A 15,986-nucleotide genomic window follows, 5' to 3' on the forward strand; every position below is an offset into this window, starting at 1 on the left:
CACGGACCCCAAAAAAAAAAAAAAAAAAAAAAAAAAAAGGCTAAAAAGTAGCAGGTGAAATTAATTTTATCGATATTTTTATCCAGCCCCCAATAGTATATGTAATACATTCAACATGTATAAATTCAACATGTAATAGATATGAAAACTAGTAATGAGATATTTTACATGCCTTCTCAAATACAAGTCTTCGAAATCGGGCATATATTTACACTCACAGCACAACTCAGTTTGGATGGGTCACATTTCAGGACCTCAGGGACCATATGTGGCTGGCGGCTGCTGTACTGGAAGCATAGCTCCAGCTCAAGAATGGGATGTGTGTGTCAAATTTCGCTGCATCAGAGGTTTCAAGCTGTTTTCTGAAGCCCACGGGTGTTTTTTTCAGGAGAGAAGGGGAGACACAGTGAGTGGGACTCTGGCCTCCCAACTTGTGCTTTAGCCCCTGCAGCCTCCGCCATTTGCTCTGATTTATGTACTGGGAGGCTAATTAAGATCTGCTTTGAAAAAAGGGTTCTCTTGCTTAAAAAAAGAAAAAAGTCTGAAACCCTCTGGTTTATTTCAAAATCCTTAGCTTGAGGTAATTCACCTAGAATGTTTGCACTTGGAAGCTTATGCACATTTAAATAAAAATCCCCACCCCAAAAAATAACCTCTCTTGATTAGAGGCGGCCGCCTTTTACAAATCAAGATGCGCTGGTGTGCAACAGCACACAGAGAATATTTCGCCAACAAGCTTCAGAAACCGGCTGTTGAAGTGGCAGCTGTCACTGTGTTGCTACAGCAAAAGATGTGCTTCCCAGTGAAGCCACTGCACAAAAGGCACGCAGAGTCTCCGTTTAAACTCCCCGGAGAGGGTTATAGATTGGCACACGCTCTGACAGTACCAGCAAATCACAGAAATATGAAGACAAACTTTGAATTCTAAGGAGGCTAAACTTCCCCTCTGGTGTGGATGGCTGGCCTTCACATTCCTCATATGTCCCTCATTTGGCCATAATTGAATCTCATTATCCATCTAATCTGAGAGTCTTTGCCTTCAAGGCTGGGGCGTGGGCGTGAGGCAGGATGGACTTTGCATTCTTGGGAAACTCAGAAATGGCGTGCTCTAGAAAAAAGTGCACACCACCTCCCAGCCCTGCAGCATCCTAGGACTGTGACACGTGCCTTCTTTTGCTTGGTGAGCTCAGAGTTTAAAGTTGCCCTGAGGAATTCTGGAGGGACCACGTGCCCGGAAAAACAGATTCTGAGCCCTTGAGGCGCTGGAGGGCCTCAGACTCGGATGTCAGTGTGTGGAAAGGCTACTGAAGGGACATAGCTTGGTTTGTCACTGTTTCCCCCATTCTGGGTTAAAAGTCCCGGCTTGGGCTGGACCAGGGAGGTCGGTGGAAAAGGTGGACCTAATTGGTGCCACTTGGAGAAGGGGACTGTTTTATGTTTGTGTTTCCAAAATTGAGAACATTTTGTCAAGGGGAGTGGCTGACCATGTAGCTATCTCCCTGCGGCCTGTGTTGAGCATTTCCTGCTAATGGAAGTGGAAACGGACAGCTCACGGGATGGGAAAGGAATGGCAGGTTTAGAAGACAGTCTAGCCCACCAGGCCTGGCTCATCAGCCAGTTTTTGTTTGTTTGTCTGTCTGTTTAGGATTGTTCCAGTACAAAATCCGTTCACATCAAAACTCCCTCAGCCCCATGATAATACTAATTATTCCTCGCTCTGGCCGGGGCTTCCACCCAGATGAAAACTGGAACATTCCAGCCAAAGCCCAGCTGTTTCCAAATAGCCAAGGCATCAGGGTGATTGATGGAAGTGTTTCCCTTTTCACCCAGATGTTCTGGTGTCTTGGAGACAAGGCCTTCTTCGCTCAGCTTTAGCGCCTGTGTTCCCAGATCTGCATGTTGGCCCCTTAGATGTTCCTAATTTATACCAAATTTGGTCAGTGCTGTCCATGGATCCCCACGTTCAGCCCTGTGCTTTGAGGGGTGCGGCGAGGGGGAGTTGGGGCCTGGAGAGATAGAATGTGAGATCTCTCCGGGCTTCTGAACCTGGCTCGGTCTCGCGGAACATTCTGGTGCCTGCCCTGAGGGATGTGGTTACAAGTCAGTGTTTGCTAAACAGAACGTGTGTCTAGAAGTCTCCCGCTGGATTGAATCCTTCTTTGCTCTCTTGGCAGAAGACTGAAGCTCCCATTGTTCTACAGAACAGGAATTTGGCAGAGGTAATCACAAGGTTTTGACACATTCAATAAGAAAGAAGACGTTTGTGTAATCGCGGTGAAGACTCCCGGAGAAGGGCGCAGGAGTAGGGATCTTGGGGCGGCCGCTTCAGGAGCTTAACTCTTGACGGGGCCTTAGGAACTGGGTCTCCAGCAGGTCTTCCCCGGAGGGCCCAAGAGTCTTCTTGTCTCACAGAATTATTTAGGCTTCGAGGAGAGCAGGATGGAGTCTGTCGGTCTCCACTGAGTGCCTCTGGGTCTGTGCGTGGGTGGGCGGGGGTCCGGGGAGCAGCCCCAGCGTTGGGGGAAGTGCATCACTTACGGGGCTGTTCTCGGGAGTTTCCACAAGGGGGCCCTCTTGAGCTTTGGCTGGGGCGGTTGGGCGGCCCCGGATGAAACCCGGCACCGCCTCCTCCAGACCCGGCCTCCAGCCGAGGGCCTCCGGGCTCCCTCCGTTCACCTGGGCTTTGGCGACGAGGGAGCTCCTGGAAGGCCAGCGCCTGGGCGCACGCTTCCTTCCACGTGGGAGGTCTTGGGTTCCGCTTGCACAGAGGACGTATTTGGAGACCGAAGGGCGAGGGTCACGGGCTCTCCTAGCCTCGCCTCCTTTCCTTCTTTCGAAGACGTTTGCAACGCAGAACAAACACTCCGGTTGGAACCACGAGAAAGGGCATCTGGGAAGCCTCATCAACAGTGAAACCAACCGTCGTGGCTCCTCGGGGCCTTTCCCCAAACACGCATACAGGGGGGCCTTTGGGTCAGCCATGACAGGAGGCCCTGAGATTTTAAATGTGAGAAAATTATTGTCATTTAACAAGTCAATTTTTCTTACACTGTGTTGAGATTAAGTTCGTGGTCTCTTCCATACATTCAAAATAAGGAATTTCCCTAGAGTGCGATTTTGAGGGAGAACCTACATCATGTTTCGAAAAACCCATTTTGTTGGGAGTTACTGGATTTTATTTTAAAAGAAATGGTAATATTTAATTACGGCATTATTTTACTGTCTAGAAAATTAATGTGCTTTTGGAGTTTCGGGAGAAAGGCCGGCTGTAAGTCCGAACCCTATTTTTAAATTACCATACAAATAGAATCCCAAAGACGCAAATATTGGCTTTAGTGTCGCAGACAAGGTACAGGAAAATATGCCGGCTTCCTAAATGTTAAGTAAACAGGCTTGTAATTCTTGCCCTCCCTTGCGACCCTGGATCGCTGCGTTCTTATCCTGGGGAGAGAGCACGCCGCTCACCGAGGGGACAGCAGCAGTGCTAACTGGATGAGCACAGTGGATTAGTCATCGGGCATCTTGTTACCATCCTAATAATAAGGCGCACATTTCTGTGAAGCTCTAGAGTCTGCAAAGCCCACGATTACTTATCCACTGGGTCCTCCCATCTGTTACCTGGAAACTCCACTCCTTCCAAAGGCACACACAGCCCCTGGTCTCTGCACGACAGAGCACCTACTGTGTGCCTGACCACGGGGTGCAAAGATGCTTCTGCAGGGGCTCAGGGTCTGATGCTCTGAGCCAGGGCAACCCTGAAGGCTCGGTGTGAGGACCCAGTGGATAAGTGGAGGTGTTCTGGTCCGGTTTGCTGAAGGGAGGCACGAGGAGGGGGCCGCCAGGAGGAGCCTCGCCGCCCTCGGGCTCCTTGAGAGCCATAGGGAGTAGGAACTGCTTGACAGGTGGAGAGAGCCGAATGGGCGCAGGGCAGAGGCTGAGCACGTAGCAGGGAGGTGTGAACCAGCAGCCCGGCTGAGCCAGACGTCATTAGCTGGCGGCAGGAGCTGCACGGGAGGCCTGCGGGCACTGAGGGAGCGGGGAGCGTGCTTCAAGCAGAGGGAGCGCCGCGGTGCAGGGGCGGAGAGCAGGTGGACGTTTTGAAAGGCAGTGCGTTCCCGAGGGCCCCGTGCTTACCTGGGTGGCACTGCCGGTGATTCCAGGCGTAGGTGATGGACAGTTTACATCTGAGTAGTTACGTGTCTATTTCGACTCAGCTGGATAACTGACACATCCAGCCTGGGATTTTGTTAGCATGAGGCTAAAGCATATAAGGATAGGTTATCTTTGAAAATAAGTGAAAATGAGTTTGTTGATTTGGAGAGAAACGTTGACCCAATTATAGGGCAGTAGCAATCAGATGTGGCCAAATTGCTGTTGGTGGCACACAATGACAGGTGGCTGGGGACCAAGGCGCTAAGGCCCTGCTGGCTTGTGTTGAGGATGACCTAGTGTATGTCGCGGAGGGGAAGGAGGGGCTTAAGGTGACCCGTGGGAGACCACCTCAGGTCCCAGGTGTGGAGGCGAGGCTGGGGAAGTGGGGTGCTGGAGATGGGAAAGCCAGCCTGGGGCTGCTGAGACGTGCGGTGAAGGCAGGGAGGAAGGTGTCGTGGCTATGCGGGTTCTCAGCCAGGAAACTGGGGAGGCTGGTGGTGCTATGCCTGAGATGGAGACCTGGGGAGAGTTCCGTTTTGGGGGTGTGCGATTTGAGGAGCTGACAGGGCATCCAGGAAGAGCCAGTCATGAGGAGCTGGCTGGGGCCACACATCTGTCTACAAGGCACACGCGGGGCGAGGACAGAGGGTAAAGTTAGCCAGAGGCAGAATCCCAAGGAAAGCAGCCCCACGGGAAGGGCCAGGCAGGGGCCAAGGAGGACCACCCCGAGAGATGCAGAAGTGCCAGGGGGCAGGTTGTATATAAGTAGCGTGGCAGATACAACACGAGATGCCCACTTAAATTTGATATCCAGATACACAATGAAAAATGTTTTAGTATCAGCGTCTCAACAATTGCACAGATGAGTGTAGGGGTTTGGAGAAGAGAGACAAGACCAAAGCGATAGATTGTGTTTTATGGCTTAATTATTATTTTTATGTAAGTTCTTTCATGCCATACAGAGGGCAAAAAAAAGAATCAGAAGATATAGAAAAGCATGAAGGTGATATAAAAGCTCACGCCCATTGCCTCATGCAAAGTTCCTTGCCGTTAACCTGCTGGTACATGTTACCCTCTGGATTCTAGAGTCTGGATTGTCAAGAGAACCCGAGCACAGGGACCCTGGTCCCCTTTGAACCTCCATCTCCACAACAATATCTGGCCCATGGCAGACACACCATAAATTTTTGCTGAATGAATGAATAAATCTTTCTAGACTTTTTTTCTTTTCACACACACATACCTGCATTTATTCGATTTTTTTTTAAACAAAAATGGGACTGTCCTATGTATATATAGGAAATCTATGTTTTTAACTTAATAATGGATTTTGGAAATCTTGTAGGAAGGTTGGCCTTTTAGGACTGGAGGGATTAAGACGTATTCACGGTCTTTGAAGGAAGAACCCGAGGAAATGATGAAGTGGCACAAACAGGAGATGTAATAACCAGGGAAAGCAGGTGCTCTAATCAAGAAGAGCCCAATAAAAACAGGCTAATCTCTTCAAACAAAAGCAATATGTGGCTTGCAGTGGAATTTTCAAAATGTATTAAAAAGTTGTAAAATGAAAAGCGAAAGTTGCTTTTTACCCCGAAGCCCTGGTTGCTCCCTCCAAAGTGAATCATTTTAACAGTTTCTTGTGCATCCTCCCAGAAAATGCATTCATGCTGACCTCTGCATATAAATGTATATGTTTTTTATTTGGCTGTTAAATTTTTTTTATGAATGCAATCTTTCTATACACATCGTTCTGCATTTTGCTTTTTACACTTAAATTATCACGGATATCTTTCCATCTTAGACCTATCCCTTTGTGGAAAAGACAAAATAGTATTCCATTGTACAGATGAATCTTGGTTTAGTTAACCAGTCCTCTGTAGATGGTCATTTAGATTGTGGTCAGTTTTTTAACATACAACAATACGTTGGACATCCTTTTAATGTAGCTTGGTATAAGTTTTGTGGGTGTCATACAAAGAAATTGTATGTGCATTTACCATCTTGATGGATTTGACCTAATTGCCCTCCAAAAATGCCGTTTCAATTTACCGTCCACCAATGATATAGGAAAGTATCTATGTCCTTACACATTTGGCCACACTGGATATTATCAAACTTTTCACTTTTTGCAAATCTAACGTATGAACAATGGAAGAGAAATTACAAGCTAATGAAAGTTTGTGGCTAAACACACATTTTTGTGTGTGATTGTGAAATACCTATAAATAAAGAGACACAAGTTATTAAGCAGATACTCCACTAACTTGGATTCATACCCTTTTGCTCATTTTCACTGCCACCACTCTGGGTAAAGCCATCATTTCTCACCTGAAAGACTGACCTTGGTCCCTCTCTGTTTCTCCAGAATCCACTCTGCCCCCTGTAATCCTTTCTCCATGGAGCAGCAAGTGTGATCTTTAGAAAATGTAAACAGGCATCCTGATTCTGCAGTGTGAGTCTGAATATTCTGAGGGACACCCTCCCTATGCACAACTAGATTTGATGTAAAGCATAATTTTCCAGAAAGTAGGGAAGCCTCTGAGTTCCCTGGTCCCCAAAATGAGTTGAAGTGGGACCTGTGGAGACTCTCCTGAGAGCAAAATCAGTGTCAGCATTGAGGCTGTGGGGAACCAGGATTTAGGGGGTTGCTAGTGCCCCTTGACTCCTGGGAGAAGCAAATATGAATGTTCTCTTGAGAAAAGCATGATCATTTTAGGTTCCAAAGTTTTCCATGAGTTTCCAATTAAAGATCACCAAATACACAAGTCAACAACCCACTATGGAGTAAGAGTTCACAGAAATAAAAAGCTTACATCCCAAGAGCATCAGATATTGCCGTTACTATCACAAAATAAAGAAAAGTATATATGAAATGTTTAATGAAATAAAATATGGAATTTAAAAAAAAAGAACAACAGACATGAACCTATAAAAATGACCAAACAGATTTGAAAAAAGAATCAATGGAACTTTAAGAAATAAAAAAATATAATTGTTTATATGAAAACTTAGTGCTTAGATCATGGGGTAGATTAGATACTGTTGAAAAGGGAATTAGTGGACTGGAAAATAGATGTAAAGAAATTACCCAAAATTCAGGAAAGAGAGGGGACTGAAAACGAAAAAAGGGGTGAAGAGACATAGCAGCTACAGTGAGAAAGCCTAAGTAATGTCTTCTGGAAGGACAGAAAAGAAAGTTATAGGAGAAGCAATAGGTGAAGAAAAATTGTCTGATAATTTTCCAGAAGTGATAAAAGACACCAAATATTGGTACCAGCAAGGACAGTGAGTACCTAGCAGGATTAGTAAAAATAAATCAACACTTGAATCTTCAGAACACCACAGAGTAAAAGAAGAGAAAAGAGCCATCCACCTAGATATTTTTTTGTACCCAGCCAAACAACCTTTCAAGATCAAGGATGAAACAAAGACATTTTCAGATAAGCAATACTGAGAGTGTTTACCACTATATGAAATGATATTGTATGCATAAGAATTTGTGATTAAGGAAGGCCTGATTTTTAAGAAGGTATAATGAGCAAAGAACTTGAAAATTTAATCCAAAAAGTGAATAAACTGATGATCTATAATTTTGTGGAGTTTAAAAAAATGGACATCAACTAAAATACTGGAAAACAGTAGCATGTAATTTGGAAGAGGAATGATTAGGTTAATGTTCTAAACTTGCACTTCATGGGTAAGAAAAGGATTAAGATATTAAGATGGTATAATTTCAGAAGTAGCCACTAAAATAATAGAAGTGTCATATAACTTCTAAATCAGAAGAAAGAAAGAAAGAAAAAGTAATAGGAATAAGTACAACCCAACCTTATTTAAAAAAAAAGACAAGTAGGAAAAAAGCATAAAAAGCACAATTTGTAGAAAACAAAAATATGGTAAAAACAAATCTCATTTACTTGCCAGTTAACAGACATTAACCGATTGGATTTTTAAAACTCCTCCTATATGTTACTTTTATACTTGAAGCTTAAAGACACAGAAAGGTGAAAGTAAAAGGATTGAAAATCCTTACCAAATACAAAATAAAAGAAAACTGAAACCAGATAAAATAGGATTTACTATAAAAAGCATTATTAAGGATAGAGGTCTCTCCATAAAAGGTCCAATCTGCCAGGAAGATGTGACCGTCACATAGCATCAAAATATACAAAGCAAAAATTGCTATATAGGGAGATATTGAAAAATCCATCATCATAATGAGAGATTTTAGCACAACCCTTTCAATTATTTGTAGGTCAAGCAGACAAAAGATTAGTAATGATACAGAAGATTTAAAAAACAGTGAATAGACGTAATTCATTTTATACACGTGTGCACATATACATGTATGTGTGTACATCTGTATGTGTGTTGTGTAAGTATATACACAATTATATATAAATAGATTACTGTGCCCAACAATTAGAGAATGCACATTTTTTTTTTTAGCACACATGCAACATTTACAAAAACTGACTCTATATGAGGCCATAGAATAAACCTCAACAAATTCAAACAATTGGTATCATACAGGTGATTCTTCTGCAACTAAATTAAAAGTCAGAAATAAAAAACAATTGAAAAACTCCTGTGTTTGGAAATTTAAAATACTTCTGAACCACTCAATGAAGAAATCAAAATAAAATGAAATAAAAAACAGAAATTAGAGCTAAGCCAAAAGTGAAAATAGTACCTATGAAAACACGTGAAATGTGAAGAAAGCAAGACTTTGAGGAACGCTTATAGGCGCTTACATTTAAAAGAAGAAAGTCTGAACATTCAGGATACTTATCCAACTTAAAAAGTTAGAGCAAGAGAAACAGCATAAGCCTAAAGAAAGTAAAAGGAAAGAGATAATAATAAGAAAAAAAGCAGACATTAATAAAGTAGAAAACAAAGCTTCGAAAGACAGAATCAACAAGGCCCAAGTTCATCTAATAAATTGGATCCACCTCTGGTAAGACTGATCAGAAAAAGAAAGAAAGAATGGAGTGGCATAGTGGGTGGATGGGGAGAGAAGAGAAGAGAGGGAGATTAATAATATTGGGAATGAAAAGGGGACATAACTACAGATCCTGCATACATACCCGAATAGTTCTATAACTGAGAAATCAAACAGTAATTTGCCACTGTCACTCCCCCAAATAAACAAAAAACAAACAAATTAAAAAACACAGGCCGGGGTGTTTTTACAGAGGAGTTCCACTAAAGTCTAAAGAAACAGATCATTCCAATTTTACATAAATTCCTCCAAAGAGCAAGAGGAGAGGGCCACCTCCGCCAGCTCCTCTGTGAGTCCTTTGTCACCCAGGGCAGATCCAGGTTTTGTGGAGCCTGAAGGTTATTCAACTTGTGAGACCCTCCGAAGAAAAAGGGTGCACGTTTATAGAAAAATTCAAAATTAGCATAGAAGTACATATTGATTGAGAATGAGAAAAAGTCATACGAAATTACAAATTTTATACAGTCGACAAATATTACACACATTACAAAATCCAGAACATAATATTTTTATTAATCAACAGCTTGGGTTGTACCGGCTTCAATGCCCTCTTTATAAGACAAAGACTTCGTATTTTCTTTTTCTATGGCAGGAACAGAAAGGCCATTCAGTCTTTCTTTCGCCTTTGTTGATTGAATGTATTTTTGCCTTTTGATAATTTAGAAATGTTTCTTTTTAGCTCCACAGCTCCTTATAATGTCATACATTTTTCGGGTTGTAATCAAGCTTTGGAAAACCTCTGTTAAGTTTCTTTCACCTATACGCTCTGAGATGTGAAACATTTCCTACATTAGCTCCAGCTCTGGGCAGCTCACGTCTTGTCTCTTCTCTACCCTTGTGGTTCTGGTGACTGGTGCCAAAGGACAAATTCATGTACCTTCAGGACATGTGCCTTCATGTCCTGACAGTGGTAAGGGAGTCCAGTGAGAGGCTAGAGGCTTCCTGGAAGCCAGCCACCCACCTGCTCAGCCAGTGATAACTTAACAACACAGGGAAGTGGCTTCGAGGCACAAGAACACATCTCACTAAATAAAAGAATTCCCAGCTCACCTTCTCCTTAAGCTGGATCCCTGAATGCCTGTGGTCATTCCAACACTTCACAGCAAGAGGCAGTGATAGAAGGTAGTCAGAGGGAAAAGGACCAGCGAGAGAATGGGAAGAGACTGTCTCCTAAATGACTAATGTTAACATAGCTTACATTTCCAATGTTTACAAAAATGGATGTCCACGTGAAGACCTTGCTAGGGTCCTGCCCCTCCTCCCGTTTTTGGAAAGGACCCTCACAAGAGAGAGACCCTGAAGCCTTTTGAGGACAGTGTGAGAAAGGAAAATTACAGGACAACCTCATTTTATGGACATGGTTGCAAAAATCCTAAATAAAATATCAGCAAATATATAAAATAGATAACTAGTAAGAACTAGCCGTATAGCACGGGGAACTCTATTCAATACTCTGTATGAGTACATGGAAAAAGAATCTGAAAAAAGAAAAGAGTGGATATAAGTATACGTATATACATATACGTATATATATAACTGATTCACTTGGCTGTACACCTGAGGCTTACACAACATTGTAAATCAACTATACTCCAATAAAAATTTTTTTTTTAATATTTCAAATGGAATACATAGTATACAAGAAGGTCATGCTTATGTCCACATTGGGTCTATCACAATAATGCGGAAGTGTTTAATATTAGAAAAATCTATAAATGTCATTCACCACGTTCACAAATGGTGAGAAACACCATGTGATGTATGACTCATAGATGCAGAAAAAGCTTTTGATAAAATCCACACCTGTTCACAATTTTTTAAAAATCTTATCAAAAGAGGGATAGTTTTAAATATCCTCATGCTGATTAAGGGCATTACCAAAATCCCTACATTAAATGATATATATATATATTTTTTTCGGTACGCGGGCCTCTCACTGTTGTGGCCTCTCCCGTTGCGGAGCACAGGCTCCGGATGCGCAGGCTCAGTAGCTGTGGCTCACGGGCCTAGCCGCTCCGCGGCATGTGGGATCCTCCCAGACCGGGGCACGAACCCGTGTCCCCTGCATCGGCAGGGGGACCCTCAACCACTGCACCACCAGGGAAGCCCTAAATGATATTTCTTGATAGTGAAATACTGAAGTGTTGGGATCAGAAATAAGAGATGCTTATCACAGTGGATGCCAATTACTCTCAACATTTACTGAAGCAGTAAGATAAGAAAAAGAAATAAAAGGCTTAAGGATTAGAAAAGAAATGACGTGGTCACTATTTGTAGATGATATGATTACCTTCAAACAGAAGTCAAAATCTACAGAAAACTTATTGGAAACAATAAGAGTGTTTAGCAAGATGGCTGGATAAAATAAATCAATGTAAAAAAATGGATTACGTTCTGTAACAGCAACAAATAGATGGAGGGGAAAAGATACCATTTACAATAGTAGTAAAATGTATAAGGTACCTAGGAATACACCTCGTAAAAATAAGCCAGACATATTTGGAGAACGTTATAAAAATGTATTGAAAGGCATTCCAGAAGATAGAAATAAATGAAGTGATATATTCATGGGTAGGAAATATCAAGAGATGTCTTTTCTCTACAAACTGATCCATAGATACAGTGGATTCCGGTCAGAATCCCAACAGGTTATTTTATTTTACTTTTTATTTTATTTTTTTAGGATCTTAACAAGATGGTTATAAAATTTATATGAAAGAGCAAAGGTGTCAGAAAGTGAAGAAAAATAAGGGATGGGGGAGTGTTGTATCAGAGATCAAGATTTATGGAAAACTAGCGTAATTGTAACATTGTATATTTCTGTGAAGAGATAAACAAATTGACCAAAAGAATAGAGTAGAGAGCTCAGATAGTGACTCCGAAATTTATAAGCTTGATATATGACAGGACTGCTTGGTTATCCACAGGGAAAACAAAAAGAAATTCTACCCCTTCCTCACACCAACCCCTCCCCCCCCAAATCAATTTCCAATGGATAAAAGAGTTAAATGTAAATTTCAAAGTGCTAAAACTTTTAGAAGAGAATGTGGAAGAATATCTTTTTGACCTCAGGATAGGGAAGGATTTCTCAAACAAGATGCAAAAAGTGTTACCACTGGGAGACAGGCTAATAAATACATCAAAATCAGGAACTTCTGTTACTGGAAAGACACCACAAAGGGAAACAAAGGAAAACCACAAACTAGGAGGAGATACCTACAGACACACAGAACAAACAAATGATTAATGTACAGACTATGTAAAGAAGTCCCAAACATCTTAAAGACAACACAATAGAAAAACAGGCACAAGACACAAGCCAGTATCTTACAGAAGAGGAAACAGAATGGTAAGTAAAGCTAGGTAGAGACATTCAAGCCCATTAATTGTCAGGGCCATGGAAATTAAGGCCCAGTGAAGTAACATTTTACACTCGTGAGATTAGCAAAAATTATGAATTCCAAAAGTAGCAAGTGTAGGTGAAGATTAGCGGGAACGCTGCTGCTTTGTAAAACCATTCTTGTAAATGAAGGTTATAAAAGTTTACAGGGACTTCCCTGGTCACGCAGTGGTTAAGGATCTGCCTGCCGATGCAGGGGACACGGGTTTGAGCCCTGGTCGGGGAAGATCCCACATGCCACGGAGCAACTAAGCCCTGTGCGCCGTAACTACTGAGCCTGTGCTTTAGAGACCGCGAGCCACAACTACTGAGCCCTCATGCCACAACTACTGAAGCCCACGTGCCTAGAGCCCGTGCTCCGCAACAAGAGAAGCCACCGCGATGAGAAGCCCGCACACTGCAACGAAGAGTAGCCCCCGCTCGCCGCAACTAGAGAAAGCCCACGCACGGCAACGAAGGCCCAATGCAGCCAAAAAATAAAGTTAAAATGATACTTAAAAAAAAAAAGTTTACAACATGAGATCAGTGGCTTACATTTTCTGTGACTCACAGTCAGAATCTGTTTTACATCAACACCCAGTATGTATGCATGCACGAGCACGCACACATGTGCACTTGCACGTGCAAATTATGGAAATGGAGGATTCGGGAAACAGTATATTGGTTCTCACTATGGGGCATCCACGCCCTTCTTACTGGTGCTATTTTGTAGAATGAGTAACAAGACTGACAGGTTTTGTGGCAGTTGTTTTATACGCTTAAAAAAAAAACGTCAGGCTTCTCTTTTCATGTTTTAACATTTTCTTAATTTTTCTTTTGGTAACTAGAGCCATGTAACAAGTATGGGGAAAAAATCGTGCCTTGTTTCAATAGCTTTGCTAGTTTTTAGGCTGAAAGATGATGGATGGATGCCTAGAGTTTGCCTTATTATGTTGAATTGAAATCAATATCTCTCTAACAATAACAAAAGGAAGCATTTAGGAAAACACACAGATTGGGGTCCTCTAGTGTGATTTCCTAACCCATTAATAGATCATTACTCAGATTTTATAACTCTTGCACATGTGTACCCACAACAAGTACAAGAATGTTTGTAACAGCCTTGCTTATAATAGCCCCAAATTGAAAACGGATGGAATAGACCAAAGAACAGAGAGATAACTTGCAGCATCCTACATATTGGAATATTACACAGCAATGAAAAATGCATGACATGCAGCCACACAGAAAAACACACACACACACAACTTAGAAACCTAATATGGAGTGACAAAAGTGCAGAAATACACGTACAGCACGTAATAACTTATATAGCTCAAGTGCAAGCACCGGAAAATACATTCAGGGTGCACACACCCTGAAAAAAGCAAGGAACAGATGACCACAGAATTTAGGAAGGGAAGAGGTATAGGTGGATAAAGACACTGGCAGTGTTCTGGTTCTTGGTGGAAGAGATGGGTTCACAGGAGTCCATTTTATGTTATTCTTCAGAGTACATATATTTTCTTTTTTTTCTTTTTTTTTTTTTTTGCGGTATGTGGGCCTCTCACTGTTGTGGCCTCTCCCATTGTGGAGCACAGGCTCCGGACGAGCAGGCTCAGCGGCCATGGCTCACGGGCCCAGCCGCTCCACGGCATGTGGGATCTTCCCAGACCGGGGCACGAACCCGTATCCCCTGCATCGGCAGGCGGACTCTCAACCACTGCGCCACCAGGGAAGCCCCAGAGTACATATATTTTCGTAGTTATCAAATATTATGTAATAAAAAGGTACATGTGAGCAAGTCACCCTCTGTTTAAAACCCTTCCCATTTCCAAGCCCTACAAATCCAGTCTTTGCCTACGATTGCTCTCTCTTCTTTTCTGCCAGCATTTGGCACACCACACACACTGACTTACTGTCAACTTTTTGTCACACCCAGTGCCACGACTGAATGTTTGTGCCTGCCCCAAATTCAAACATTGAAGCCCTGCTACCCAGTGCAATGGCTTTTGGAGGTGGGGCCTTTGGAGACATTAGTTTTAGATGAAGTCATGAGGGTGGAGCCCCCAGGATGGGATTAGTGATCTTATAAGAGGAGGAAGTCTTGAGCCCCCTCTCTCTTGGTGCTGTGAGGACACAGCAAGAAGGCACACCAGGAAGAGGGCCCTCAGCAGACACGGAATTTGCTGGCACCTTGATCTTGGGCCTCCCAGACTCCAGAACTGTGAGAAAGACATGTCTGTGGTTTAAGCCACCCAGTCTGTGGTGTTCGATACAGCAGCCTGAAATGACTAAGATGCCCAGTTTGTACTCACCCCAGGGCCTTTGCACTGGCAGTTCCCTGGCCCAGGAATGCTCTTTTGGGACCTTCCAGCTCATTCTCATCCTTCAGCTCAAGTGTCACCTCTTTAGCGAGAACTTCCCTGTGACCTTGTTGCAAGTTGGGCCCTCCAGTGCCCCCCAGGGCCTGCTGCCCCCCTTCACTGCCTCCACAGGGAACAGTGGGGGTCTGGTCACTACCTTCCCAGCACTGACTGCTGTTAGTGCAGATCAGGGCACTTGGGGGGTCACAGGCCTCCTCAGCTGACTGTGAGCTCAGGGAGGGCTGGGACACCTCTGCTGGGCCTGGTGTCACACCTGCCAGACTCATGCACAAACACTGACCACCAGAACCAGCTCCATAAACTGCGAGGCCCAGTGCCTATTGACAAAGCAGGGCCCTTGTTCCGAAAGCATTAAGAATTTCAAGACAGCAAGAGCAGAGCATTACAGCCTGCATGGGTCCCTGTGTGAATGCCCACAGCTGCGCCCTCTTGCAGATCAGTGTGTTAAAAGGCCGTGGCCTTAGGAAGGCAACGCAGGGCCTTGGAGTCACACTGCGTGACCTAACCACGCACGTGTGTCACTTTCCTGCGGAAGGCCTCTGCCGGGGGAGCTTCTCCACCCCCGGCACACACCTGTTCTTCAGCCCCCTGTGCCGAGGCTCCTTAAAGGCAGGGACCATGGCCGGCGTGCCCCGTGGCTGGAGCCCAGGCTGGACCAGACAGATCCAGGCTGGAATCCGGGTTAAGTGGCTCTGGGTGACAGGCTGGTGCCTCACCTCCAGACGCTTGGTTTCCTCCTCCGTTCAGAGGCTTGCCACGCAGAAAGGGGTAACACAGCTGGAGTATTTACTTCAGGTGTCTGACACGTAGGAAAGGCTCAGTCCATGTGAGTGATTCTTGTTGCAATGCAGAACGCGATATGCTGGGCTGTGATGCGACGCCCTGGCTAAGGGTCCCCCAGTCTCCTCGGCACGGACGGGGCCACCTGCAGAGCAGGGCGCTGCCTCCTTGTTTTCCACCAGCCCCCGCAGGAGCCAGGACCCCAGCCCTGGGGTCCCTGCTTGTGTGTTCGTGGGCACCTCTGTTTCCTTTTCCCCAGCCTGGGGCTAATGCAGCCGCATCAGGC

General features: G+C 44.0%; 1 protein-coding gene across 1 annotated transcript in view; it reads right to left on the reverse strand.

The window, feature by feature from the left end:
- APCDD1L (APC down-regulated 1 like) overlaps positions 1–15,986 on the reverse strand; it is a 106,122-nt gene that overhangs the window by 16,573 nt on the left and 73,563 nt on the right. Inside the window, exon 8 of the mRNA XM_007449473.1 lies at positions 2,539–2,681. Coding sequence (XP_007449535.1) covers positions 2,539–2,681 — 143 coding nt within the window. The remainder of the gene's footprint in view (positions 1–2,538; positions 2,682–15,986) is intronic.

The sequence above is a fragment of the Lipotes vexillifer genome, unplaced genomic scaffold, assembly GCF_000442215.2.
Source record: "Lipotes vexillifer unplaced genomic scaffold, Lipotes_vexillifer_v1.1 scaffold524, whole genome shotgun sequence".
In the NCBI taxonomy this organism is placed as follows: Eukaryota; Metazoa; Chordata; class Mammalia; order Artiodactyla; family Lipotidae; genus Lipotes; species Lipotes vexillifer.